The sequence below is a fragment of the Gopherus flavomarginatus genome, chromosome 2 (genome assembly GCF_025201925.1).
Source record: "Gopherus flavomarginatus isolate rGopFla2 chromosome 2, rGopFla2.mat.asm, whole genome shotgun sequence".
Classification (NCBI taxonomy): domain Eukaryota; kingdom Metazoa; phylum Chordata; order Testudines; family Testudinidae; genus Gopherus; species Gopherus flavomarginatus.
The window spans coordinates 254,246,043-254,273,469 of NC_066618.1; the positions used below are offsets into that span (position 1 = coordinate 254,246,043).

General features: G+C 38.5%; 1 protein-coding gene across 1 annotated transcript; it reads right to left on the bottom strand.

Moving 5' to 3' along the window:
- Positions 1-2,508: 2,508 nt before the first annotated feature.
- CALB1 (calbindin 1) lies at positions 2,509-25,587 on the bottom strand. Its single transcript, XM_050941304.1, has 11 exons — positions 25,480-25,587; positions 24,889-24,965; positions 20,182-20,256; positions 13,082-13,165; positions 12,934-12,990; positions 10,298-10,375; positions 6,134-6,189; positions 6,002-6,041; positions 5,866-5,919; positions 5,633-5,704; positions 2,509-5,292 (listed from the first exon to the last, which is right to left on the bottom strand). The coding sequence occupies exons 1-11, from the start codon at positions 25,559-25,561 to the stop codon at positions 5,179-5,181; spliced, it is 789 nt and encodes a 262-aa protein (XP_050797261.1). The 5' UTR covers positions 25,562-25,587; the 3' UTR covers positions 2,509-5,178.
- Positions 25,588-27,427: the final 1,840 nt, after the last annotated feature.

A 27,427-nucleotide genomic window follows, 5' to 3' on the forward strand; every position in this document is an offset into this window, starting at 1 on the left:
TCGCCCGGCTGTACCCAGGGCGGGGGTATAAGTTTGGAAACGGTGGCCCCGGATCTTTTTATGATACGGCTACACTCCTTCCAAATGCCTGACGGTGTCTCGGTCCGACTAGTATCCGCAACCCCCGTGCACTGGGGTTGCAGGGAACTATCGGCCGGCTGACATTTAATGGTGGGATGGCAATGGAGGAGACATCCTACGGCCGGCAGGGTTAATGAGGTCGTATAGCTTTTTGACCCTGACCCTGACTCTATAACACAAATCCAATCTAGGGTGGGCCTCGCAGACTGTCTGCTGGCCACTTGGTGAAATTGTAGGTGTTGAAATTGCTCGAGCTCAGATTGTTCACGGTCCCCACTACACCACGGGCACTGACCCTCCCGAAGGCATCCTGTTCGTGACGCCATGTTGATTACGGATTGCTCTCGCCCCTCGCTCCACCAATATGGCCGCCAGGTGCCCGTTATCTACCGGGTAATGAGCGTTGGGGTAGGGCGGAGGTTCGATCACTGGATGCCCTCGGGGGGGTGACAAGTGCCCAAGGGTAGTGACGGGGATAACGCAAGCAATCAGTCGTAGTGTTAAAAAATGAGGGTTTATTAAATGAGTCACAGATAAGGATAAGGGACAACACGATTAGTTACAACTTGGGCTTACAATATAATACCAGAACAAATAATACAAATACTGCAATTATAAATAGAAGCTGGCCCTGGTACTTTTCTAAGTCCCAGTAATTATGCAGGTTGTTCCAGGGGTTAGTAAAAGTGATATTGGTGCTATTAGTAACCATAAATGCAGCAACTAGTCTCACTAAACACAAATTGTGAGGCTCGACTGGTCCCCCTTGCTTTCAAGGTTTCCTGGTCAACGGGTTTCCCCTAGCAGGAGCCTTGGGGCGGCTGGAATCAGTCTTTGCCTCCTATCTAATAGCACAGTTATACTTAACAGCTAATTCTACTTACACATACAAACCACAAAAGTTTCATTACGGCCGGCAAGCGGTTAGGCTTCAGGAAACGCGTGAGCCGAGAGAGATCTTCAGGTTGATCAGGCCTGGGTACGGTTCGACAGAAGTTCGAGTTCTCTCCGCCCGTCCCCGGGAGGGGGCCGGCAATATATAGCGAATTTTTCATCATAATTTATGATAAGCCAATTGCGGGGTCGCGAGTGGCTCATGCCCATACAAGGGAGGCAATCGGGCCCCAGCATCCCTACCCAGGAAGCAACCGTCGTGGGGGAACTTCGTCCCTCCAGGCCGGCCGACCACAAGGTTGCTTTTTCCTGTTACAAGTTCTGCTTTCTGAGCAGCTACGTGACCAGTGGCAGTTCTGGGGGCTGGGGGAAAAATCCATTGGGGGGTGGAGGCCGGAGCACCCGTTGTCTGGCCCTGGGGCCCCAACTTGGGGGTCTAACAGCTATCATAAAAATTTTTTAATTTTCAGTGGCCTTTGGGTGGAAAGTGAGGGCTGGGCCTTGGGGTGCAACAATGGGCAGGGCCAAGGCCTGGGTCAGGAGAGGCTTATGATACCTGCCACCCATGCCGGTGGTGTGGCCCCATCCCCAGCACCCATGCCTGGAAGCATAAATTCATAACTTTGCTAGACACTAAAAATCATGCAATGAATGGAGATACTGACTTCATTACTTATTACAACAATCTATAACCCACTATCAACCCCTGTCTTCCCAGATGCCCTTTTCTCCCCTCTGACTAGAAGAGTGTAAATGGGTTGCTTCACCTTGAATGGGCCCTTGAAATATATGTTTACTTCTGCTCAACAATCTGTTCCACCTGAGGAAGTGCTCTGTGTAAACTCAAAAGTTGTCTTTTTCACCAACCAAGTTGATCCAATAAAAGATATTACCTCAGCCACCTTGTCTTTTCAAACAGAACATGTCAGACCTATGTGCAAGAGTAAATGAATGCACAAATTTCTCACTACAGGATCTATGTTCAAATCCTTATTAAGTTGCCAGTGAAAAGCTTGGTTTCTCCTTACTCTGTGTAGTGGTCCTTTGTCACAGACGTCAATAGTGCATTGTTAACTATTTCTGTTTAAGAGATTATAATAATATATGGAGATATATCTATCTCATAGAACTGGAAGGGACCCTGAAAGGTCATCAAGTCCAGCCCCCTGCCTTCACTAGCAGGACTGAGTACTGATTTTGTCCCAGATCCCTAAGTGGCCCTCTCAGGGACTGAGCTCACAACCCTGGATTTAGCAGGCCAATGCTCAAACCACTGAACTATCCCTCCCCCTGAGAGATAGACTATCACGTTGTGTTGTAGGCCAAGATTGGGGAGTGTTTTGGCACCTCCTAGCTTTAATTAGTTAGTTCAATTCCATAAGTAAGGAATTTATTTACAATGCATATAATTGAAGTGTTGGATTAAAGGTAATGAAGACATTTTTTTCCAAAGTACAATAGAACTTTGCTGTTTTACACTTCACTAAACTATACACTTTAAAATGCACATAGACAATGGTCTTCTCAATCAATTTAGTAGCAGATATTGTGGTGAAGGCCTCCATTGTAACAGCATATTTTGTAAAATGTATATATTTAAACTCCAAAATATTATAGCTACTCATATAGCACATTTACTGGCATATTGTATAGTGTTATATATTAGTAGATTATTTTGTTATTGAGTAATAATTTAAACATAGTAACTACAATATTTTATTTCCTGTTTAACTACCTCTATATAGGTTTCTTTATAGAATCTGAATACAGTCTACAGGAGCCCCAGGTATAATTAATATTTTAGCTGTCTTAATCTTCCAGTATGATCTTCTAGGATAAGCAAATTTAGGGTTTGACCATCACCAGCTCCTGTTGTCTTCAGCACCTCTTGAAATCGTGTCAGACTGAGGAACAATTCCAGGGAGGTGCAGATGTTTTAAAAAACGGGCGTTTTTACAGTGATCCCACCTTATATTTGCTAGACTTGACATTGTATTAACATAAGCTAACAACGACATGTCTTTTTTTTAATTGCTATACTTCTGCGGAAATATGGGTTTATGCATGACTTAAACGCTGCACATGTAGATGACTCAAATCTTCTTTATATATTCTGTACAGTACCACAAGGCAGCTGGTTGTAATAGGAATGGTAGAAGCAAGACTCTAGAACAAATCTTTGATAGGCAACTTTTCTTGTGTTCTAGAAGGCACATTCAAGTTTAGATGATGACTTTCTGTCAAAACAATTTAACTACCTCATTTTTCAGTCTAATTATTGTACCAAACAGTCACTTTAAATCAGATATTATTACAAGATTTTTTCACCTTTACTTTTAAGTGTTAAAATAAGGCAAAATCCATTGCTTCATGTGCACAGTATGAACAAAATCTGTCCACAATTCACTTTAATCATATATATTAAGCTTGTAGGCAGATAATTTATTCACTGTTCCTTCACTTAAAATACACAATTATACTTTACATTGCATAGAGAAGAGGTGAACCAGAAGCTGAGTAATTAGATCACTGTGCCTGGAGTGAGGTTGTCATTGACCTGTCTTGATCTGACTTTAAACTTCTTAGTGTGTTGTTTTTTTCCACCAAGAATCACTCTGTTGCTGCCTCCTCCTCCTATCTTCTAATTACATCTATCTCAAGATCGGAGAGTACCCAATACACTTGCTGCTTGAGACCACTTCTATCTAATTAAACTGATTTGCCCATTTGTCAGATAAGTTACTGTGGATGCATTTTAGGCATTGTATCCAGCTAATAAAATAATGTATTGAGCTGGGAGTGCTTCTGAAACACCATACTTTAAGTAGAGGCAGCTTAGGTTGATTGACATTAAGACATAGACCTAATTCTGTTCTCACACTGCTATAAATTGGGAGCAACGCCACTGAAGTCTGTGGAGTTATGCTGGCATAAAATTGGTGTAAGTAAAATTAGACCCAGGCCTACAGAGCACAACTATAAAAAAGACAGGAGCAATTATAGTGGGCTTTCTGCTTTAAGAAAGAATTCCCCTGCAGAGTAATCTAATTTAGAGTCTGATATATAAACGACTAGACTTGGTGTTGAATTAGTACTTTGAGAAATGGATTGTTTTTTTAAGTCTTAAATTCCAATAATTTTCTCCATTAGAAATTTAGTGTAAGATGCAGAAAGCACACTTTTAAAACAAATTATTTCCTTGTTTTCTACTTGCTAAGAAAATCCTGGAAGTAGACAAACTAGACAAGGGTAGTGTTAGTATATTAAATTTAATTATAGGTTACACCGAATGATTTAAAAACAGCAGTTTACTACAATAATTTTAACCTGCAATATGTGCAAATAGTTTAGAAAATGGATTGTCATATTCTCTGACACAGCAATTTTCATGAGTTACACTTATTGTATTATGCAAATGTGTGTATTAATTATCCTATCTGGAGTTTAGCCAGGTTTCCAAAATAGATTAAAAGTTTGTCAAGAACTCTGTCTCTTGTATTTCTTAGATGCTTATCACCTTGTTTAAATTTAGTGAAATTAAACAGCTAAATGGAAAACAACATTGTATGTGAACAGCAGCACTGAGCTGTTCCAGATATCTGCTGTTTATAGATGTTATGTCTGTATGCCATAAGTTCGTAAGCTCTCCTCGTTTACTGCAAAACTGCAAGGAGCATAGATTTGCAAGTAGCTAGTCAGACTACTGAAAATATTTCTCACCAGCTTGGTAAATCTTTCAGTTCCAACATCCCTGGTCATCTTTCCTACTTGAAAACAGCATTTTTACATTCTGCATTTAAAAACTCGTATTTAGTCGTGCACTGAAAGAGCTCTGGGCTTTTACTTAATATGTATAATTGAACAGAAATGTTGCAAGTGTCAAAGGATATGATGAACAAAACAGTCTCAGCAGAATTTTAAATTTTTTTCCAGCTATTTTTATGAAAGCAAAAAAATGTCTTAGTTTCTTCTTGAATATACAGACTGGCCCAAACAGACACTCTTTATCAATCTTATAATTACAAAAACTGTACATTACAAACAGTATAGAAACAGACTGAAAAGAATGTGCCACACATCATGGCTAATTATATGCGATTTAAATTTACAGATATAAAAGAAAGTACAGGCTACTCCCTTATAGTGCACAGTTATTGTGTTGATACAGTATATCACCAGTTCAACTGAAGTGACAGGAGGTCTCTAATCCTGCTCGGCAGAAAGAATAAGAGCAAGTTCTGTTCGGTAAAGCTTTCCTTCATCAGACAAGGCCATGATGTTTTTCTTGTATGTTTCCAGGTTGTTAATGTCTAAGTCCTATTTAAAGAACAGATAATGCTTTATAATCCAGTTTCGTTACCAACTACAGTTGCCAATGGTGTGGGGAGGGGGAAAGCTGTCTGGTGCCTGTCCACCCAACAGTACCATTTGTTTAAGTGCTTGCATACAATTCATATCCATGCACACTAGATTGTTGATATTAATAGTTTCTGAAGCCAATTTATAACATTGCTCACTTAGTTAAGGAATTACATTACTTCTGCCAAGATTTCTAATTGTCCTGCACTTCAGGAATTATGATTTAGTAATTGAGTGGATTTAAACTCTCCTTAAAATCCCAATTTAAACTAATCATTAAGAAAAGCTCTAGAATTACCTTTTTGTTCTTTTCACACAGATCTTTCAGTAATGCATCTAATTCATTTTCATCTATGTATCCATTGCCATCCTGAAAAATATTAATATCAATGGTTGATTTTTGAGCATTTATTTTTCATTTTGGCTACTGCAGCATTACACCTAATCTATTTCCCCTAATTCAGAAAATTTAAGTGATATCAAAGAGTATTCAATCAGTGCATAAAAGGCGAGTTTTTTCGGATCACTTACTTGATCATACAGCTTAAAAGCTTTATTGAACTCTTTCCCACACATTTTGACACTCTAAAATCAAAAAGAAAGCCAAGAGTTAGAAGAATAAAATATAGTGTTACATGTTAAAACTTCAGAATGTAAAGCTACATACCTTAAATTGAAGAAGAAAGTTTTCCTGCACTGGTAGTAAACTTTGGAGATAAAAATGAGAGTTCAAACAATTTTTTTTTCCATAATGGCAACTGACATGCAATACTTAGATGATATAGGTATAAAAACATACCTGGCCATTTCAGTAAGTTCCAGCTTTCCATCATTGTTTGAATCAAACATCTTCAGCTGAAATAAATGTAGATATTAAAGTATTAATCAGCACAGCAAAGAAATAAAGTATTTATTTGGGAAATCTAAAAGCAATGGGAAGGTACTAATTAAATATAATATAGGAACCTAATTCAATAAACTCACATTTATTGGGTGGAACATTTAATATAAGCAAGTTTACAAATTATTGAAAATATAAATTGATAACTAGTTATTCTACTATAAAATTCTGGTAAGGAACTGTTTGCGCAACTCTGATAGTTGTGTTGAAATGTTCACTAAATCCCGCTCCATTCAACAGTGAACTTCCCAAATCAGAGATGTGCACGGAAGCACAATTTACGTCTTTGCAAAAACTGAGCAAGGTCCACTTAAGTATTTTTAAATCATGACAGCTTACTCAGGTTATAATTGTCACTCCCACAGATGCAACGCTCATTGTCCAGAGCCAGAGGGCTTCAAGGAAAGGGTTTCTCACCTTTCTATCTTTGAAAACATCAAATAAAAGAAATTGCTTCCACTTCAGTCCCTACAACCAAATACCTCACTTGGTCAATATAAAGGAGGGACTCAAACAGCTGCACCAGTAGCAATATGCATAGTCATCTAATCTCTATGCTTAATAACCGGTATACACAGTAATCACTACAACTGTGATTCCATTTTTGTACTGCTGAATTCTGTTGTGTAGACTGTAGTGTCAAAAGATTTAAAAAACCCACAAAGGTTCTTGTTTGTAATTCAACTGATTTGAATAGGGATATTCCAGATTTACACCTGTATCACTGAGGTCAGAATTTGGCCCCTCACAAATGGCACATAAGTTATAGCCATGGTATCCAACATCCTCTACTGAACCAGTTTAAACATTATTTTAAGCTCAGATCAAGATTCAGTGCCATATCGTTGTCTATTGAATAAAGAGATTAAAAAGTACAGCTCTTTTTTTTAAGCTACTGAATAGTATATTTGGCCTTGAGTCATGATTTAATACATAGTATACATAAATCTGCATATAAAGGACAAAATTAATTCAGTTTAAAATCTAAAAGCATAGTCGCTAAAATTAAATCTTAAAACATAGGTTGGGGTGTTCAGTTCCATCTAGATGTGCTATCTTCATGTAAAAGACAACATTTATAATCCTTATTCAATTGGTTGCCAAGTCTACACACACACACACACACACAGTAAATGAGATCAGAATCTGCCTCGTGCACTTCAAGAAAATTTTGAGCTTGTGATGTATTACAAGTGAATTAAGTAGCTAATAAATATAATCTTTTGTATAGAATGAAAACAGGACTGACAATGTCTCATGCTTAGCTTATTCCCAGCTTTAAACCCCATAAACACTCAAGTATTAATAACAAAAGGTCTCCACTATTGACATGTAATTAATTTTATATAAGAACTATAAGTAACTTCCATCAAATTGAGTTTTCATTTAATAGAAATATGTATGTTAATGATTTTAAAAATTATATACTACTTTAAACTATTTTCCAGGATCCTGTTGTGTATTTGAAATTGGTTTCCTGCCTAAAATGTAATATTTAATGTATGATAGATACAGTGAAAAGTCAGCAAATTGCATTGCCTCTAATCTCTTAAGAGAGACATGGCTACCTTGAAATTAAGACCTTTTAAAATTTAGTTAGCAGGACGTTGAGGTATTAGACTGCCTGTGACTTCCTCTCCCAGTCACTGTACAATTGTACATTGCTATTTTCAAATGTTCTCCCTCTTGCTATGTGAAAGTTTGAGAAAAAGCATCAGGGAAAACTTACTGTACAAAAAGTTGTTGGGGGTGTAACTGAAAACAAAGGGTTTCTCCCTTCTCTCCCCCACCCCTTTAGTTTCAATTACAGTAACTGTAGCTGTACAGTGGTTGGGTGTAGAATCACACACCCATATCAATTTGTTTGTACCCCTTTAAATACAAAATTCATGCTGCAGGAAAAAGCAAAGTTTTGCCTAATAAAACAAATGAGTGATACAGAGATAGTACAGAGAAGTGACTGTTTCTGCAGGCATACATTCCAGTGTGACCACCTGGCTCCTTCTAATCCTCCCTACCCCTTACAGGAACTTCTTCTCAGTGTACCTTTAAGGGAGAGGGGGCTTTACATTTGGCAGAGGCAAGTAGTTGCTGCCCTAATGTGTCTATTTTATGTCTGGTGGTTAGATACCTCTCCCTTTTTCTAACTGGTAAGTGTTCTTAACTCCTGTTATGTTTTCTGTTTTGTTAGTTTTTCCCTTCTGATTTTCGAGGAGATGGCATATCACTACATTTATCACTTATTTATAGTGTTAATTCTTTATAACTGTTTCAACCTGCTGAGGTCCAAATGTAGGGCACAATTTGGGTTAAAGAGTCATAAAAAATTGCAGTGCCTGAAGGTTAAGGATGTGAGATTTATTTCTCCAGTGTGTAACACTTTCTGCAACTAATCAGTCATGATATTTCTAGACATATAGTTATCATAAGAAAACTAAATCACTAGATATTTATCTTAATTAACCTCTCTCATAGTTGGGGTCAGTTTGAGGCATTTCAGCCTGAAATGTTAAACTCCTAAAATATTTTAGGGTGAAACCAAGTTGCTGGCAAAGCAAAAGAAAAATATCACGACTTTGGCCATTTTTAAAACAGGGAATTTTCTTCTTCCCTTTCTCTGGAACACACAAATCTTACTGACAGTTGCATGGAGGCCACTAGAGAGTCCTGTATTCAGGAGTTAGAGGGAAGGGAGAGTCTGGCTATGTTTAAGGATGGGCCTGGCTAGGACTGAAGCAGAGTCTGTTCTGTCCCACCTATTCCCCTTCTCACACTAGTGTAGGGCACAAGGACGGCAGTAAAAAGTGTAGAACTGGCAAAAAAAAAAACAGACAAAACCTCATCCCAAATCCATTTAGCACTCCTTGCCCATTCATAGAAAAGGAGGATTGAGGCATATTTTGGTATCTATTGGGAGAGAGGTCACAAATGTAGAGTAGGATTTCTTTAGTAGCTGTGAGGAAAGTAAATGAGGAGGAACAGAGGGAGGCATAGTAGGGAGAAGAATATATTCTGCATCCATTCCCTACCTGAGAATTTTAAGAACAAGCATGTGTGTCCTTAGGGTTCTAAAGGTCAAAGTATGGTAAATGGTTACCAGAGATTCTGGGCCCTGCTCTGAGAGGATGGATTAAACCCCACTGCTATTTGTGTGCGCTACTATTCCATCAGTGATATGCAAGGGACACTTAGAGAAAAGTAATAAATATATGCCAAACAAAATGTGCCTGTATCATAGACTATAGATCATTTTAGATAATCATCAGGTTCTATGCACAGAATTAAAAAACAAAGATCACTCTAGTATTTTTAAGTATTTAATGAATGCATACTAGAATTTATATTTTGGGCAGTCTTACTCAGCTTTTCTTTCCTTGTGCCCTATGCTAAACCATGTAGTAACTTTAAAGCTGAGGTGTAGAGCCTTTCATCCAGAACTATCTCATTGCCATTGGCCTTTGCAGATTACGCCAAGAATTGCTTCACTCATCACCAAGATGCAGCCAAATCTAGGCTGAAATGTAGCACCTGTTCAACAGTGCAAGCAATACAGCACAACAGTGCAGGACAAGAAATGAAGTAAACTAAAAAGGAATGGGTAGGTAGACTATAATTAGTTAAATTGGAATTTGGCTCAGGCACAGGTTAATCTACTTATTCTTATGACAAGTGTCATGGGATCTTTAATAACAAGTGTTCAGAGCTTCAGTTTTTAATCTTACCTGAAAGGAAAGAACCTTCAGTGGCAAAGTTCTCCTTAGTACATGCTGTGGTGTTGGTTTGTCAACAACACTTAAAGTTCCTTGAAGGTTTCCTATGCTTATATTAGGCCCAACATGGCTAAATTTACAGATCACAGCCAAAGTTGGCACAGCTATCGAATTACCTGATATGCCTCCTGGGCTTGGACTATAATCTCTAAGGTGTGATGTCTTATTTTGCACAATAGGGATCCAAACTGATTCTCATTCAAGTCAATGAGAGCCTTTAAATGCGAAGTTAGTGGCTTTAGATGTGCCCAGCATTGTGCTTTTTTTGGATGAAATAGCTGAATAATCTTACCATTATTTCGGTGTATTCTGTTAGCTTGGAATCATCAATCTGCTTATTTGCTTTCTGTAGTAAATCTTTCAAAAAACTCTGTGAAAGTAAAGTAAGCACAGGTGAATATTTGCCCCAGAGCCAAAATGATTACAGAATAGTTACTTTCCTTATTGTATTCTAATTTCAGTCTAGAGGCAGTCTGGGAAATTCTAGTTTTACATATTTACTACTGAAATGTAAAATAGGAATGAAAATAAGTAGTAGGTTCCATGTTAAATATCTGACAACAAAAATTCTTTTAACTAGACTAAGTATACTGTATCACCTTATTTTTAAAAAGATTCCCATGGAGCTTTGTGCATAATATGCCTTTTGTTGTACTACACAGAAGTCTGGAAAAGTAGTTTGGCATCCAGCTATACTGTGCACTAATTAATTTTAACAGTAAACTACATTAATTAACCTTGAGACCCATCGGAAAACTTGGATTCCTAGTCACTGCTTGAAATAAAGGAATAGTTTTACAGAAAAGATTAATGATTAATGCAGTCTACTTTCCTGCCTACAGCAGTGACCTGATGCTTCAGGTGAAGGTGAAACCTTCTTGCTCCTTCACACACACATAATGCAAATGCACTTTGCCCATTTTGCTAGTTTGAGAGGAATTGGCGAGGTTTCTTCATGACCTTCAACAACAGCTACTTTTACTCTAAAGAATGAAGTTTTGTTTTCCCCACTGATTAGTTTGAACAACTGTCCTAGATAAGTGACATTAAAAAATCTTAATTTATTAAGAAAGGCATCTGCAAGTCTTGAGAACTGTGCATGCCTGTCAATTTTCAGTGAAGAACACACCAAGCTGGTTTAACCTCTTTATCCCATGTTTTGGAGTGCCATTGCTTTTTTCACAGTTTGGACCACATTTTAAGATAGGATTTTCCTCATGAGCCATCTCTCTTCCTAGTCATGTATGCTTAATGCCCCTGAACTTGAAATACAAGTATGAGAGCTATTGGGTACTATTGTCACCACCATACTGTATATTTTCTCATCAGGTCTCTCTGTACCTGTGTTATATATTAAAATGATTGCAGAAATGTTGTGAACAGATTTCATGTAAACATTTTAGATCATATGTGCTTTAAAATGTAGATCACATGTGCCTTATGTGGGGAGTAAAACCAGTTACAGCAAATGCATAATAATAGTTTCATACTTTCCAAGAGAAGTATTTTATTGATCACTACCTTAAAAAAAACAATTTACAGTATATAGTTCTGAAAGGATGAAAAGGATCCAGATTTTCTGATGCAGATGATGAGATTTGCTCAGCACAGCAGAGATTGGGAGCCATCAGGGAGCCATTTAAGATTTTCTGGTTGCTCACTAGCCCAGCCTTTAGTGGCCGGTCTAAACTATACTCTCTGGAAACAGTCACTTGAGGACTATCCAACAACTGGGGATTGCTAGATACTGTGTGTACCAGTTGTGCCTCGTTCCTGAGCTCACCTCCCTTTTGACACACCTATATGTGGGAACATGGATGGGAGGGGATAGCCACTTGTATACCATGGTCATAAGAGCTAGCTATGCCAACTGACATCTCTTCTGTGAGGTGGGAATCCTCAGCAGAGGCGATACAGACATTCTTCATCTCTTTTGTTCTACCAGAGCAGCTCAAAGAGGATGGAGAAAAAAGACAATTTGGCTACATGGATTTATGAGGTAAGTTTTGCTTTTATAAAGCTCTACTAAGGATTTCAGACAATTTGACTCTTGAATGCTTTGGTTAATGTATGTGCAGTTCTTGTCTAGAATTCTGCATATGGACAAGACAATTGGTCTCAATCACTATGTACACAGGGCCAAGTCCTCAGCTGAGGTCCTGTGGAGCTATGATAGTTTGAACCAACTGAGGATCTGCACCAGAGAGTTACTTGAAGTGGAGTTCTACATAGAAAAATGGTTATGTACAAATGACGCTTTCCCACTTGGTCTTGTTCCCCATGTATATTCAGAGTCAAACAGTATCTGCCAGCTTTAGTGACAAGAATAAGTATGGGCTGCTTTTTACTCCTGTTAACTGCAGAGCCAACACAGCTAATAGAACAAACTAGATGCTGCTGCTGTTTGTGCATCAAATGTACTAAGATCCCATCAGTCATAACTATGCAAACAGAGTGCAGGCAATGGGATTGCAGTTATGTTGTACAGGGGTTAGTATGGGAACAACAGGATTGCACAGGTACTACTGAGGGCTTAAACTGGACCACAGAATGTTTAGTGATGGTAGTGATGCAGCTGGGAGAAAGAACCCACTTTCATTCTCACAGTGCTAGCTAAGTTTGCAGGGCAGTTAGTTTAAAAACATCTTTTTACTTCTAAACTGAGCACTTGTTATTTGGCAATCACTGGGGGGACAAATGGATCTGCACTAAATGCCATTTTTAGAGTCATTTATCAGAATAAAAATTACACTTCAATTTGTCTGTGATAGAAACATCAGTTTCTATCACTTGCCATTTGTGTTTTATATTTTAACATTTCAACAGCCATATATATATATATATATATATATATATATATATATATATATCAGTACTATTGTGTAATACACACACCTTTATATAATCATTGATTATTTCACAATTTACCTTAAGTTCTTCAGTCTCAATGAAGCCACTATGGTCAGTGTCATATTTTCGCCAGGTCTGCAATTAGTAATTAAAAGAGGTTTATTTATGTATCTATTTGAAATCTAGACCTGGATGACTTTGCAAAAGGAAAAATGGGATACAGTACCTGCATGAAATCTTCACTTGACTTGAGCTGCTGGCACCTAAAGAACAATAGGAAGTTCTCTTCTGTTGGTAATATCTGAGCAAGCTGTAACAGATTTGAAGCAAGTTTAAAGTTTTAAAACTGCAACTGTTTCTTTGAGAGCAGATAACCTCCTTAGTCGGGCTCTAGTGACAAGTTAAAAATTGTTTTCAATTCCCGTTATTTGGCTGTTTAGTTGTATTATAATGTGTCTTGCAGCATGCACCAAGAACCTCAGTTGGGTGTCAGGGAGCTTTACAAATACAGTCATTACATTGTCTTACTCTCCAGGTAAGATTTTAATTGTGTGCTCTTACTCCCAGCTGTCTAACAGGTTGTTACATTTAATTTGGACTCTGCTCTAATGCCATTGAAGCCATTAGGAAACTCCCACTGACTTCAGGCATTTTTGGATCAGGTTCTCAGGCCCCAATTTTTCATCTGCTCATTGTGCAGATTCCCACAGAATCAGGTCCTTACAGGTTGTTCAATATTGTTCCAACATGTAGAGTGATGTTGTTGCTTTCTCAGTGGCTCTCTAACCCATTCAAACAGGCCCACCTGTCCCCTTCATTAATAAAAATCAGAGATGCCTTCCCTATCTTGCTCTTGATGTGACCACTGTACAACCCTGATCAGCTCTCCTTTCTTCTCTTGGTAATCAGTACTCTCCATGATGACCCAAGGAGCCACGTGCCATTTGCTGGAGTATCTCCTCTACATTAGAATGGGGAGCATGCCTCTCAGTGGCCTTTGGCTCCCTGCTTTTGATATGTTCCTCAAGAGCAGACACAAATGAAAATCAGAGAGAAAGGAATGAACCAGCAGGCCTAGAGAAAGGGTGAGAGAGGTGCCTCACATTCAAAAATGCAGAGTTACGAAGTGTGGTAAAAGCTTAAGTGTGCAAGAGTGAATGGGAGAGCAAAGGGAGGAGAATACAGAGAACCATGGCGGATACAGAAAGCAGGGGCAAAGGAGAACTGTATGGAGATGTGGGTACTGAATAAGGGAAAAGGCTGAAAAGGATGGTGAAAGGAAGAAGGCAAAGGTGCAGTAAAGCAAGCAGAGAAACCAATGAGGGAAGGAGTAGAGAAAAGAGAACAAGGAAAGCAAATATGTAAGATAGATGGAAATCCATCCTGGAACCACAGCCATTTGTCAGCCCTAAGTATGAGACCTTGCTAAGGAAAAGCCAATTCAAGAATCAGAACAGTGAGGTGACGGGGACTCAGCCCTTCAACCCATCCCATTGACTTCAAGGAATATGCCCTTAAAACTCAAACCTGATGAAAATCTGTTTTCACAAATAGTGATGTGGTTTTCATTTTGAAGTAGTTGAAAAGGTCCATTTTCATTTTTCAAAATTTTTTAGATTTATTAAAATTGAAAATTTTCATTTACTGGAAACCCAGGTTTTAGAAAATGAAAACTTGATGATGGTTTGGATAATGTTTTCTATCATTTAAAACATAAAAATTATTTTTCCAAAGGAAAAGAATTGTTAAATTTTTTTTGGAGGGAAAAAAAGATTAAATATTTTTGAACAAGAAACCTTTTTGTTTGGGAAAAAAATGTTGATCAGCTCTAACTAAAATAGGAAAACCAGGGAGAAGAAATGGAAAAGAGAAGAAATTTGAAAACATAGGTACAGAAGAAAGGGAAGGCAGACACCTTCCTTTTGGTGTTAAAATTCTTCTTAAATAAATCCATTTGTAAAAACAGCAGTAACAAGTGCCACCTCCTTGTAGCCTTGTCAAGACTGGATTCAAAATTCTGTTCTTAACTGTATATTTCAGATCTCAAATCCACCCCTATTTCAATCTCAATTCACTGCAATGACTTGGGATTGCAAAACTGGGGCTTTGTTGCTAGATTCCAATGGGACCATAGCTGCTTGCAACTTCTGTCCCTCACTCCCTAGATATCTTTTAACATGTTTCAATGAGATGGAAATAGAGCATCTGTATTTCAAAAATTACCACTGCAAAAAATCAGTTATATTTGTTAAATGTTGATACAATTTAAAATGCACATCACTCATTTGACTTGCAAGAATAGAGCAATTGGTATAGACCAGGGGCAGGCAACCTATGGCACGTGTGCCGAAGGCGGCATGCGAGCTGATTTTCAGTGGCACTCACCCTGCCCAGGTCCTGGCCATTGGTCCGGGGGGGGGGGACGACTCTGCATTTTAATTTCATTTTAAATGAAGCTTAAACATTTAAAAAACCTTATTTACTTTACATACAACAATAGTTTAGTTATATATTATAGACTTATAGAAAGAGATCATCTAAAAATGTTAAAATGTATTATTGGCCACAAAATCTTAAATTAGAGTGAATAAATGAAGACTCGGCACACCAATTCTGAAAGGTTGCCGACCTCTGGTATAGACTATCAAGTATAGCAAAGTGCATCCTGAGAGATTTTGCTAAATTGCTGAATGCTAAATCTAGTCAATGTAAAATGAGGTTTCTGACTCAAATGTTCAAAATTCCATTCCTCGATAGGTAGAAACCAAGTGTGCATACATACGTATGTGTGTAATGGATATGGGTGTGTGATCTGTTTCTTGAGTATTAGTACATGGGAAAAGTTCAGAGACATGGAATTTCCTTCCCTTCCCCAAAGGTCTCCTCCTTTACCTCTCCCAGTGGAGGAATTGTGACATCAGAAGTAAAACATCACTTCCATTCACTTGGTTGATGTCAGTGGGCTATGGGATTATTGCACTTCGACAATAGGAAGTTGATACGGACTTGTGGTTATTACATAGGTATTTGTGAGAGGATAACAGGCATAGTAATTTCAGATCTTTAGGTATAAGACCATAAAATATTCAGCCTCTACAAGGACTTCCAGTTACTGTCAAGAAAAGATAGTTTAACACAGCACAGCCCTTGCACTACTACTGGATGTTAAGTCATTGCCTAATTGTAAAGATAGGAGTTATAGAAATGGTGGCCTAAAGTTAGGCTCCTAAATCCATAATCAGGCATTCAAATAAATGGCCTCAGAAGCACTGTACACCCAGCAGCTCCCACTGAAATATTGCATCTTGCATATATCAATGGAAGTTGGTGGGTGATTGACAATTCTGAAAAATCAGGCCACCTACGTGCTTAAATTAGGCTCTTATATGTGTATTTAGAAATTAGTTTTTGCAAATCTTCATGAGTATGTAACAAATTCCAGGTTTTTCTATTTAAGGCTGTAGCTATTTTAGGGTCAGATCATGACAGGTCAAGCATGATTGATGACAGAGCACAAAGAGTCAGGTGGTTGGGGCGGCCAATGGAAAGGGGCAGCATGTCCAGGCCTTTTGTTTGTTTACTTTTCTTTGCCACGTGGGGTGGCAAAAAAGCTGGAGCTGGCCCTGCAAGGAGCCCAAAAGGATAGTGTAGCCTACTCCCTGGCTTGTTCAAAATGGGATTTGGGCTTTCCTAAGGCACATCTTCCCAAGCTCCCCTTGAGGTGATCAGTTTCCACACCACACCTTACTTGACCCAGTAGCTAATTGCTACAAGTTGTCCCTTAGTGTCGGGACTTAACTGGCATAAGAAATATTTATTTCCATCAGGAAGAATGTCCTCCATTAGTGTAGTTATGGTAAAAAATGACAATGTAAATGGGGCACAGGGCTGGTCCCTTTTGTAACGTTCAGTGACTGTAACATTACTTGTTTCATTCTGCAGAACAGGAAGGTGTCAATGGACCAGTTTGAGAATTTATTTCTAGGTTTATACCTTAAGCTCATGGAGAGCAAAAGGAATTCCTTCCACTGATTTCAGTGGGACTGAGATCTAACCCTTTGGATCATATAGACAAGTTCCCAGTTTCACAATCAGAAGATATTTAATGTGTACAGTTTAAAGGAGAAACGTGCTGCCACTGCAACATTCCCATTGTGACCTACTGGTAGCTACAGTTAACGGATAGTGAATTCTGAAAGGATTAGTCTAACCTTCCAAAGAACAACCAACTACCAATACTAAGCTACATTTATGGTACAAAATATTTTACCACTGCCAATAAAAATATTACTTTAAGTTTTACTTTCCTTTATGCAGGTGTGTAACTTCCACATAGGCCTGAGAGAAACATATGGTACCACTTTCTCTGTTTTATAGGTAAGTGAACTGTCTCATTTGATAACTCAGTATTAAATCATATTTGCCTAGATTTTTGAGAAAGTAAATTTTCCCTATTTTATTTATTTTGCTCCTGTTAGCATTGTAGGACCAATATGGTGGGAGAAAGGGAGCTAGATTCTTTTGATTCTTGCATCAACAGCATTAATGAAGTTCCAGCTGCAGAATTTTTATTACTAGTTGAGTTGGCGGGGTTAGTAGTTAGGCATACCATCTTTTTACTTGTAAATGGAGCAGATTTGACTAAGTCATTCAGAGATGCTTCTGCTGAGACTGGCTTGACCTCTCTACTTCTCATTATGAACTTGTTAAAGAAAGAAGGGGATTGTTACCTAATTGGAAAAGGAGCTACAATATTTAAAACAGACCAGCATGAACATTTTTCTAGAAATCACTCTCTGAATGAATCTCTTTTGCTGATATTAACCCTTTCCTTAAAACACTTGATTTACATGCTTCAATATATTTGTCTTTAAAATTCTAATCTGGAAGGGGGAGAAAAGCATTTTCAGTATGGTAAGTAATTACTTTGCCTCACAGGAATAAGCATTTAAATCATTTGGATACGGAATAACTGCAGTCCTGAGATGTAAAAAGCTTGCACTTTAAGATCTACATGTCAGTGAAAGCTCTGACTAGATCAAATATTGGGGTGGGGAGTATCTTATAAAGGGGAGTAAGATACGTCAAAAGCTGGAGAACTCACTGCAGCCATGTACTACCAAAGACAGAATCTGCACTTTAAGGCTTCACTTAATCTAGTCAGTAGAGCTGAAAATGCATTACTTTAAGCCATTCAGGACTCCTCTTTAATAGATCTTCCCTGAGGAATCATTATTAATCAGGATATTTTTAAAAATCTTCAGGTGACGTGTTATGGTGATTGAGTGACTGAGTGCTGCATTTATTTATACTAAAAAAAAAAGCATGGTTCATGGACTTTACATGAACTTTGGAGTGGGGAGACTTCATAATACAGCATATAAATGAGCTGAACTCATTTTGGAAACATTTTAAATTAGAAAATTTAAAGGGTCAGGAAAACAAAGTCTAACTGATCTGTAAGATTATTATAACAGTTGCACATGCAGCACCTTTCATCTGAGATCTCACAACACTTTATAAGCAATTCAGCTTCACACTGATACAATGATGTAGGTTAAGTAGTATTAAGGTTACTTATAACCTTCCAGGGTGCTGAGGCCCTCCAGTTAATTGCTAAATGCACTCAGAACCCATTGACATTAGTCAGTGTTGATGGTGCTCAGCACTCTAGCTGTAGGTGCTCAGCACCTTACAAGATCAGGCCCTATGGGACTTGGCCAATGTCACATAATGAGTCAGTCAAAAATAGAACTCAAGAGATACAACCTCCAGTTGCCTTGTCTAACCAATAGACCACTTCAGGAAGTGCCTGTGCGCATTTCATGTGACAGTCTGCTGTCATGTGTACTCGAAATAAAAAAGGCATGCTTCTATTTAAAAAAAAGTATTTAAACTGGCCTGTTTAATTTCATACACTAATAATGTATTTATCAGAATAAGAAAGATGCCTACGCTAACTTTTCCTACTTGCAGAATTTTCAGTCTGATTTATTAATCAAAAGTTTGGTCAAAATTTAGTCAGTTTAACCTTAAATATAATAAGAAATTAACAAATTGAGTCACAGTTCACTTATCCATGTACGTTTAGACTAAATGACATGAATATTTTAGCCAGTATGTGGAAGTTACATATGGGGATTACACCTAAAGAGAATATACTCCAAGGTAATAATTTATATATACTGGTAATAGGATATTTTATATTGTAAATCTCATTCATTGTTATACATTCCATTCAGTATATCAATTCTAAATAGCTGTAACTAAGTCAGTCACAACAGAAATGTTGCAATAATAGCATGTTTCCAAGGAGCTCTTTATAAATTGTTCAGATATATTTTTCTGATAGTCAAACTGGGAACATGATTGTATTTTCTAAGGGTTAAATCCTGATGTCTTTGAATTCAAAGGCAGAACTCCCATTGACTTCAATGAGTCATGAATCTGGTCCTAAAACAGTGGTTCACAAACTGTACACCAGCCCATGGATACCTTCCTGTTGATATGTAGAATTAAACATTGAAAACCAAGTAGTGGGGATTGGGAAGGGATGTGGTCCAGGAGTGTCCCTCTTTCTTAGAAAGTTGTCTACACAGTGGAAAAGCATGAGTACCATATAACCCAGGGCAGTGCAGGTGTCAGGGACTTTTAACTTTTGCAAGCAAAAGTTTTCTGCTTTCTCTGTTCAGTAAAGGAATTCACAAGTAATCAAAATCTCTCACTAACTGGATTGTCAAAATATTGCTGAAAATGCCAACAAGATTTTAGCCTTCCCTTCTGTCCTTACCATATGCATTAATTAGAAATAATAACCGTTATGTACAATTATTACAAAGGAGGAGAGGGAGGGAAATCAGATTCTTAGCCAGTTTACATTGAATTATACCTTACACCCACTACAGGAGTTGTGGGATTGAGGGCCAGTTCAAAATCAAATTCCAGAATAACTCAGGATAAAAAAGTTCACAATATTCCAGCACATCAGTGTTTTTAATAACTTGAATTTCCTGAAAAGATGCAGACTTTAGTTGCATTACAGGAAAACTATAATGATGGTCTTTTATTTCTATTGATTTAAGCCTGTAACGTTCAATGAAGTCTAATGAAATGTCTGAGGGAGAGAAAGAAATATTTTGTTTTCCACTAATGCCTCTGTGAAAAAGATACTAAAGGTCCTGAGATGAGAAAAGAAGTCTGTGTTACAGCAAATGCAAGACAATGCATATATTTATACATTATGTTCAAGTTATCTTCATATTACTACACTAAGAGCATTCTGTGCACATAAAAATGACTGAGCCTGAAATAAAGAAACTAGCTTACCTCGACTATTCCTATTTTTCCATCAGTACTTTTCCCGTACTGGTCCACAAATGCTTTCATTTCAGGTGTTAATTCCTATAAATTCATAATAATGGAATTATTATTTGTAAGATATGTAGAAATGTGCTAAATATTTCAACGAGTAACTACCAGACAATATATAAAAACCTAGTTAGAGCCTAGATTCTGACAGTCTTATGCTGAGTAGTGCTTTACTTTGAATTATCCCGTTGCAATGACAGTGACTACTTGAGCAGTAAGATATTACTTGATAGGACTGAGTTTCAGAATCTGACCTTAAAATAAAAGATCTGAATATCTAACCTTTCAAAATGAGAACATTCACATGTAAAGACAAATCTGCTGGAAGGTAGGTCTTACTGTTCCTTTGTTTAATCAAATAGCAATGAAATTTCACAGTTGATTACTATTCAGTTTTTCTGCAGTTTTCATTTTTGAATGAACAAATCTGAGACAAGCTTAACTCTTTCAGAGTGGGGGAAATTTTTATAGAACACATTGGGACACCAAAATATTTACCTTTCACATTTTTCTATGTTTTCATCTGAATGGGATTTTATCCTCCTTTGACCAGTCTCCAAACAGATCTCACAATGAAGTCATACAATGGAATTTGTGCATCGGCCATTTGTATTGCTCACTGTTTATGATGTCATAAAAGCAGGACTGTTACTTCATTGCCAGAACAAAGGTAAGGAGAGGCTGGGTTGGGAGAAAGTAATCCCTTATTGAAACATATAAAACAATCCTGAACAACAAGGTAAATCCACAAAGTCAATGTCAAAGTGCTTTTGGTATAAATGTTTGCTCCCACAACACACTTGTCTCAAAATGACAGCTTCTCTTTAAGATATGGCAGTGGAGTCACACCAAGGATCAGTCTGACTCAGTTCCACTAGTACAGACTCCTTCACCTTTGAGGAGCCCATCTGATTTCTTTTGGACTCTTTATTAGTCCAAGGATCTATGTTAATGGATCCATTGTGCAGGATCAGGGCCTAGAACTGTAGTATAAATAATATCTCAGTTATCAAAATGAAAGACTATAATATGAAGAGTCTAGTCTTGTAGTCCTTTCTCAGATGAAACTCCCACTGGAATTGTTGGGAATTTTGCCTGAGTCAAATACACTAGATTGTGCCCAAAATCTATATTACTAGAAATTGCTAAAATGTATTACATGTAAGTGTTTATAACAAAACAAATCATGGCCCAATGTGTCATCTGTTGTGGTTAGTTAATTTGAAATTGTTGTAATTAAGACATGATTATTAATACTTTGTCCTTCAATGTCACCTTTCACAGAAAGATTTCAAAGTGAAGAAATATTTGCTTAGTGATTGAGGTCCAGGCCTGAAGGTCTAGATATCTGCATTCTAATTAGCCCTGATTAAATATTTTGATATTATTTTTTGTTTCCAATAGGACCTACAATATGTAAGGTACTGTACAATCATACAAAGAGGCACAATCACCGATTACAATCTAAAAATTAGAATGTCATTTATCTAAAAAAAATTCACTTAATACATTTTTTTAATTTTAACAGTTCTATAACTGAATAATATCTTTTGAATTAACTTATTTGTTGGATATATTATGTGACAAATAATCAACCAGTTCTAATCTTGGTTCCACCACAGATTTGCTGCTCTGTTACCATGGACAAGTAACTCTGTACCTCATTTTCCCCTTTTTAAAATGGAGATATTTACCTGACTCAGAGGTGTTATATACACATTAATTTTTGTAAAGTGATTTGAAATCAGGATGAATGGTGCAATAGTAACATCATTGCACATGTTCATTGCACTTATGAACATCAAGTCACACTGTCTCTGTCAAGTAGGTAAATATTGTTCTCATTTTACATATGGATAAATCAAGAAACAGATGATGAAAAACTTCCCCCAAGTCACCCAGTGAGACAGCAGGAGATCTGGGAACCCCTTTAGTAACCACTTCCCCACACATTTTCTCTCTTGGCAACTGGCAAAAGTGAAACAAGAGAGATAACATACTAAATATAATGTAGGCCGAAAGAGGTTGAGCATATATTTTTGGGATTAAAAATTGTGATTTTATTTTTGCAAAAGAATTTTTTATTTTAGCATTTGTAAAAGATCGACTTTGTATTTCACATTCTGTAATGTGGTGGAGGAAAATATGAAATGTCACCAAAAATAGTTCAAACACAAAACTAAAAATGTAACCTTCTGACAGTATTACATGATACAGAAATAACATACATCAAATTGCATGCTACTGTTCTTTGGAAGTAACAGAAAGCAAAAGGATGGTCTTCACAATAGTCATTTGGTTAATTAAAAAAAAATCACATGGTTGTTAGGTAACGACAAAACAATTAGGACAGTTCAGAAGCTGGGAAGAGCAGTGAGCAATGCTAAGCCATCTTGTTCAAAGACTGAAATCAGTGAGATTCTACAAGGCATGTAGCACTACTGATGTATAATCCAGCTATGAAGAATGCACAATTGAATAGTCCAAAGATACAGAGCAAGAGAAGCTATCTGAAATGCAGATACAAATGATGAGAGAAGCTTATGAGGGAGGAGGGGAAGGGACAGCACAGCCACAGAAATCACCTATAACATCCATTATCTTCTCATTGTGTCCCTTCCAGAAAAGGGCAAAAAATTCAAAGCCACTGAATTAGTTATCCAGTGAGGCAAGATAGGTGAACTAGTGAGATGATTGTTTGGCAAATGACACTCCAAATCCAAGAATCAGCTTAGATTTGAAACCTCTGATGGCACGTATCCATAATCCAGAAAAGACTTCAGGGATCAAGATATCAAGAATCTCTAGATGATCCAATGAGAGTACTGAAGTTCAGTGTTGTTAGTGTAGATTGGTCTTTTCAGCAGAATATTCCAGAAATAAAATTTGTACCAGAGCAATGACAAAGGAAAAGTTAATTAAACACCTAAGCACTTTCAAAATGTAACCTACTGTGCAGCAGAGTCTATTAAAAAGGCATAAATGGTAAAGTGGGTGGGAGACAACAATAATCTCACAAGCATCTTATACATTACTTTGTGAACACTCTAATTTTTTAAGTAGAAGACGACTTATTATGACACAAATTGCCTCCTGAGAAATGTGAAGATGAGTTTAAAATGACATTTTCCTGTTGTAAAACCTCTGCATCTTTCATCCATTGAGCATTACATTAGGACTATTTTTAAAAGTACAATTAATAATAATAAATATGTTCTAAATACAGTCTTGAACATCATCTTTTAACTGGGTTTACTTATGGTTACTGCCATCTCAATATGTTAAAAATATTTAGTTCTAATGAGAGAATTAAAATAGGCTTTTCTTCCCCCCCCCCTTCCTTCTTTAAATGTAATTTACTTGCCTCACTCTCCTTGTGGAAAGAAAGTAAGATTATACACAACCTTTTCCTCTAGTAACTGCAATCTCACATAATTTTCAGTACTCTGAGTATCCTTTTTAAATCAAATGTACCTATGCTTTTGGATATTAATTCTACAGTGACAGCTATAAAAAAAGATTAGGAATCTAGAGTGTGCATGTAATTTTACATGTAATATTATAGATGACAGATTTCCAGCTGCGTATTAACTCATGAAGCTAGTAGGAAAATGTTATTTTCCACAAAACAAATAAAAATACCGGTACACATTTGTTCTCCAGCCTTTAACAGGAAGATCCAAACAAAGACAATAATTCATTATCCAAAAGCTAACATTTATTTCTTAATTTTGAAGTAGCCCTATATGAATTTATAACCTTTCCCTCCCTCGCCCCCTAGATCAGCTAGTTAGTGCACTTTTATCTTATATGCTTTTAGAAGTATCTTTTACAGTGGATTTAAGTAGGCTTCATTATACTGTGCTGTATATTTTAGTGTGATGTTAAGTGGTCTATTTTATTTTCTGATTCTTTTAGGGGTTATTTATTCAGTAAGGAAGTGTCACTATGTATTGAAAATAATATCTTTATCTAGAGGCATTTGGTTTTATTTTTTCAGACTGTTAAAAGAATAATAGTATCTTACTTTAAAAGTTTTCTCTCTTGCTTAGGAAAGTGCTGGATGTATAATTGTTACAAATTAAACTCCACTATGCATCTCTCTTTCTCCACATTTTAATATTCTCCAGGTAATTTCTCTGTTCTCTTGTCCAATTTTGATCATCAAGGTTTAGTATTGATTTTCCTCTTTCATAAAACCAATGAAGTGCAAATAAATAGTTAAGAATGATCTGCAGATCTGTTTATTGACCACCAAGGGGCAGAAATGCAGATAACCCTACACACTTCCCATGAAAGAAGGAGTTAAAAGTGAGTCCAGCTCATGAAAAATTAGTTCTTTAAAAATACTGGTAGATAATTGAGTGAGGCAAAGAGAGAAGTCTTGCTTTAAATCTATTATATAATAACGTCAGTTCCATATTTTTCTGGATTCTTACTTTTTAACAGTGCCAGAATAATCATTTGCATTAGTACCAAGGTGGAATCTAAATATTACCTTGTATCTTGTCAGGTACCTCTTATCCCCACATTTCCCAAAGTGACTGAGTACCCTACCTGACTTGTGTCAATTTCTAAACGTTGCCTTTGCCTGACCAGCTAAGGGACTGAACATTTGAAATTCTTCTTTAAGATGAAATAAAGCAGGAAGAAACATGAACCTACCAATCCTGCCTTCTTTCGTGCCTGCTGAAGCTCCTGGATGAAGTTCAGCAGCTCTTTCCCATCCAGGTACCCATTGCCTACAACAAGAAGAGTTATGGTTAGTGTCCCAGAACCCTTTGGTTTGCATCTTTCCAACCTTTCCAGCTGCTGGAAATGACATTTACAAACCTTGTGTGAAAAAAAATCGGTGGCTTTTTGCTTGTTTGATCTGCTAAATTAGGGTCAGGCTCCTGGCCCCCCTCGCCCCTCCAAAGGCGTCTATGCAAAGTTACTGAAGAGAAAACAGCGGCATCCTAGCTGCGTCTGGAGGCATTGAAATTTGAATCCACTTACGGGAACCTGAAAGTTGCCTGCTAAGGGCGCACAAGCCCTAGGCTAAGGAGGTTGGGCACTAGTGCATAGCCCCAGCCCCACCCCGGCCGCCTGCTTCGCAAGGGGCTCGAGCTCCGGGCTGGGAAAAGTTATGACTTGTCCTGGGGGAAAGTCTGCAGCGGAACCTGCCGGGATATGTGTGGGAGGGGGGACCCCGAGCCCCCTCCCCGGCTCGGGACTTGCAGGGGGAAGGGGGGGAGTGCAATGAAATATAGTCACCATCAGAGTCGTAGTGATTCCAGATCTCGAAAAACTGGGCGGCTGAGATCTCGACTCCTTGCAGGTGAGTCACCGCGGCCATGGCGCGTGTGGCTGAGGGCTGGAGGGCGGCAGCGGCGGCGGCGGCTGGGACTGGGGCAAGGCGCTGCTGTCCGCGGTGCTGACCTTTTCGCCGGCACCGCGCTGTCTATTTATCGCGTCTGGCTCGCCTGGGCCACGCCCCCTGCTGGCCGCCCCCTCCCTCCTTCCCGCCTCCCCGCTCCCCGCCTCTCTCTTCCTCTCGGGGGGCGAGGCTGCCCTGCCAGGGCTTGCTCGCTGCCAGTGGGCGGAAGCCCCAGCTGCCTCCCTTCTCTCTGCCTCACCCGGCGTCTGGGGCCACCCCGAGCAACCCGGGCCAGCTGGAAAGCTGCAGCTCCTCTAACAGAGGGAGCCCCTGGGGCCCTGAGGCAGCCCTGGTCTCTCCTCACACTCACATCTGTGTCTCTCTGATGGTCCCTGTCGACCAGAGCTGTGTCAGCAGCAGAGTAGAAGCTACCACACACATATGGCTGGGGAGGGTCTTGCCAAGGAGGTTCATTAAATGTGCGCTGCTGCTGGAGCTGGGGCAGCTGTGGGTAATTGCGGGGCCTGTTTATGTAGGAACATGCTCCCCACACACACCTTGAGGTGTGGTGTACATGTGCATGAATGTCTCTGTAAAGACAAACAGTCAATAATGCCCTTTGGGAAAGTTTCAAGGGAGGCAGGTCCCCTGGTAACACAGGTAGAGAGCTACAAACCAGGGGTTGTCTTTGGACTCAGACAAAACTCTTTGGAACCATGGATGTGCTCAGATGCCATGGTGTGTGCTTGGAATAGGCACAGTATGAAAATGCTCCACCCTAAGCTGGTGCTACTATACCATCAGGCTTGGAGGAGATCTCCCAGCTGAGTCCCTTCCCACTTAAGATCCAGACACCAATGAAGGAAAGGACCCCCATAGCTATTATAAGCCAAGGAGCAAGAATTTCTCCTGGAATTGCTGCATCAGTGGGTTGGCAGGCAGGGAGTAGAGCAGTCCAGCTGAGGTCCTCTCTTTCCCTCACCTGGGAACCTGGTACTGTAACCATAGGCTATTTCTGTCCCCATTAGGACAAGTTATTTCATTCTGTGGTCCTGTGCACCTGGGATGCCCACTGCATGTAGCACCAGGCCCCAGCACCCCTCTCCCATCACCCCTAACCTCAAATGAGGCAAGATCCTCCTGACTATCTCCTGGAGCTGACTCTGCCATAGATACATTGCCAACTGTCTGATCAGCAGACAGGACATTACCAACTCTCGGGTCAGCAGGCAGCTTGATGTAGGTGGGGATCCAAACTGCCTGCAGACCTGAGAGCCTCAGATGTAAGGAGTAATGTATTAGTGTGGGTGATGCTTTCAGGATTACATATTTGGGGGTGTCATGTGGTGTGAGGATGAAGGTGGTTGGTTGGTGGAAAATAAGAGCAGGGGTGATGGTCAAGGGACCTGGATCATCTCAGAGGATGAGAGTTAAAGGGACAATTTTCCTTGGGCAGGATTTTAATGGATTAGGTGGCTGGGATTTTGTATGTATTATGAAACAAGATGTGTGCATAACACATAAATTATTATGTGTCCTTCTATTTGTGCCCCATATGTTTCCATTCTCCTCTTTCCCCACTTACTGTGTGCAGTTTTCTCTTGTTAGGTCTGCCTTGTTAGAATGTAAGCCCTTCAGAGCAGGGAACGTGTCTGTATTCTTTAAAGTGCCCAGCATGTTGTGGGCAGTGTACATTAAATAATACTTACTGTTAAGGTGAAGGATCTGGGAATATGGTAATTAATTTGTTTAGGTGAACATCTTGTTATAAGTACAAAATGTCTGAAATAAATTTAAAATCATAGTGATCATTATAGATTTGCAATATACTAATCAAACAAAATC

Coding starts and splice junctions, on each gene's coding strand:
- CALB1 (XM_050941304.1), bottom strand. CDS start 25,561: ATGGCCGCGGTGACTCACCTGCAAGGAGTCGAGATCTCAGCCGCCCAG. Junction 10,376..12,933: donor TTGAGACTGAAGAACTTAAG/GTAAATTGTGAA, acceptor TTACTTTCACAG/AGTTTTTTGAAAGATTTACT. Junction 5,293..5,632: donor TGTGTGAAAAGAACAAAAAG/GTAATTCTAGAG, acceptor TTCTTTAAATAG/GACTTAGACATTAACAACCT.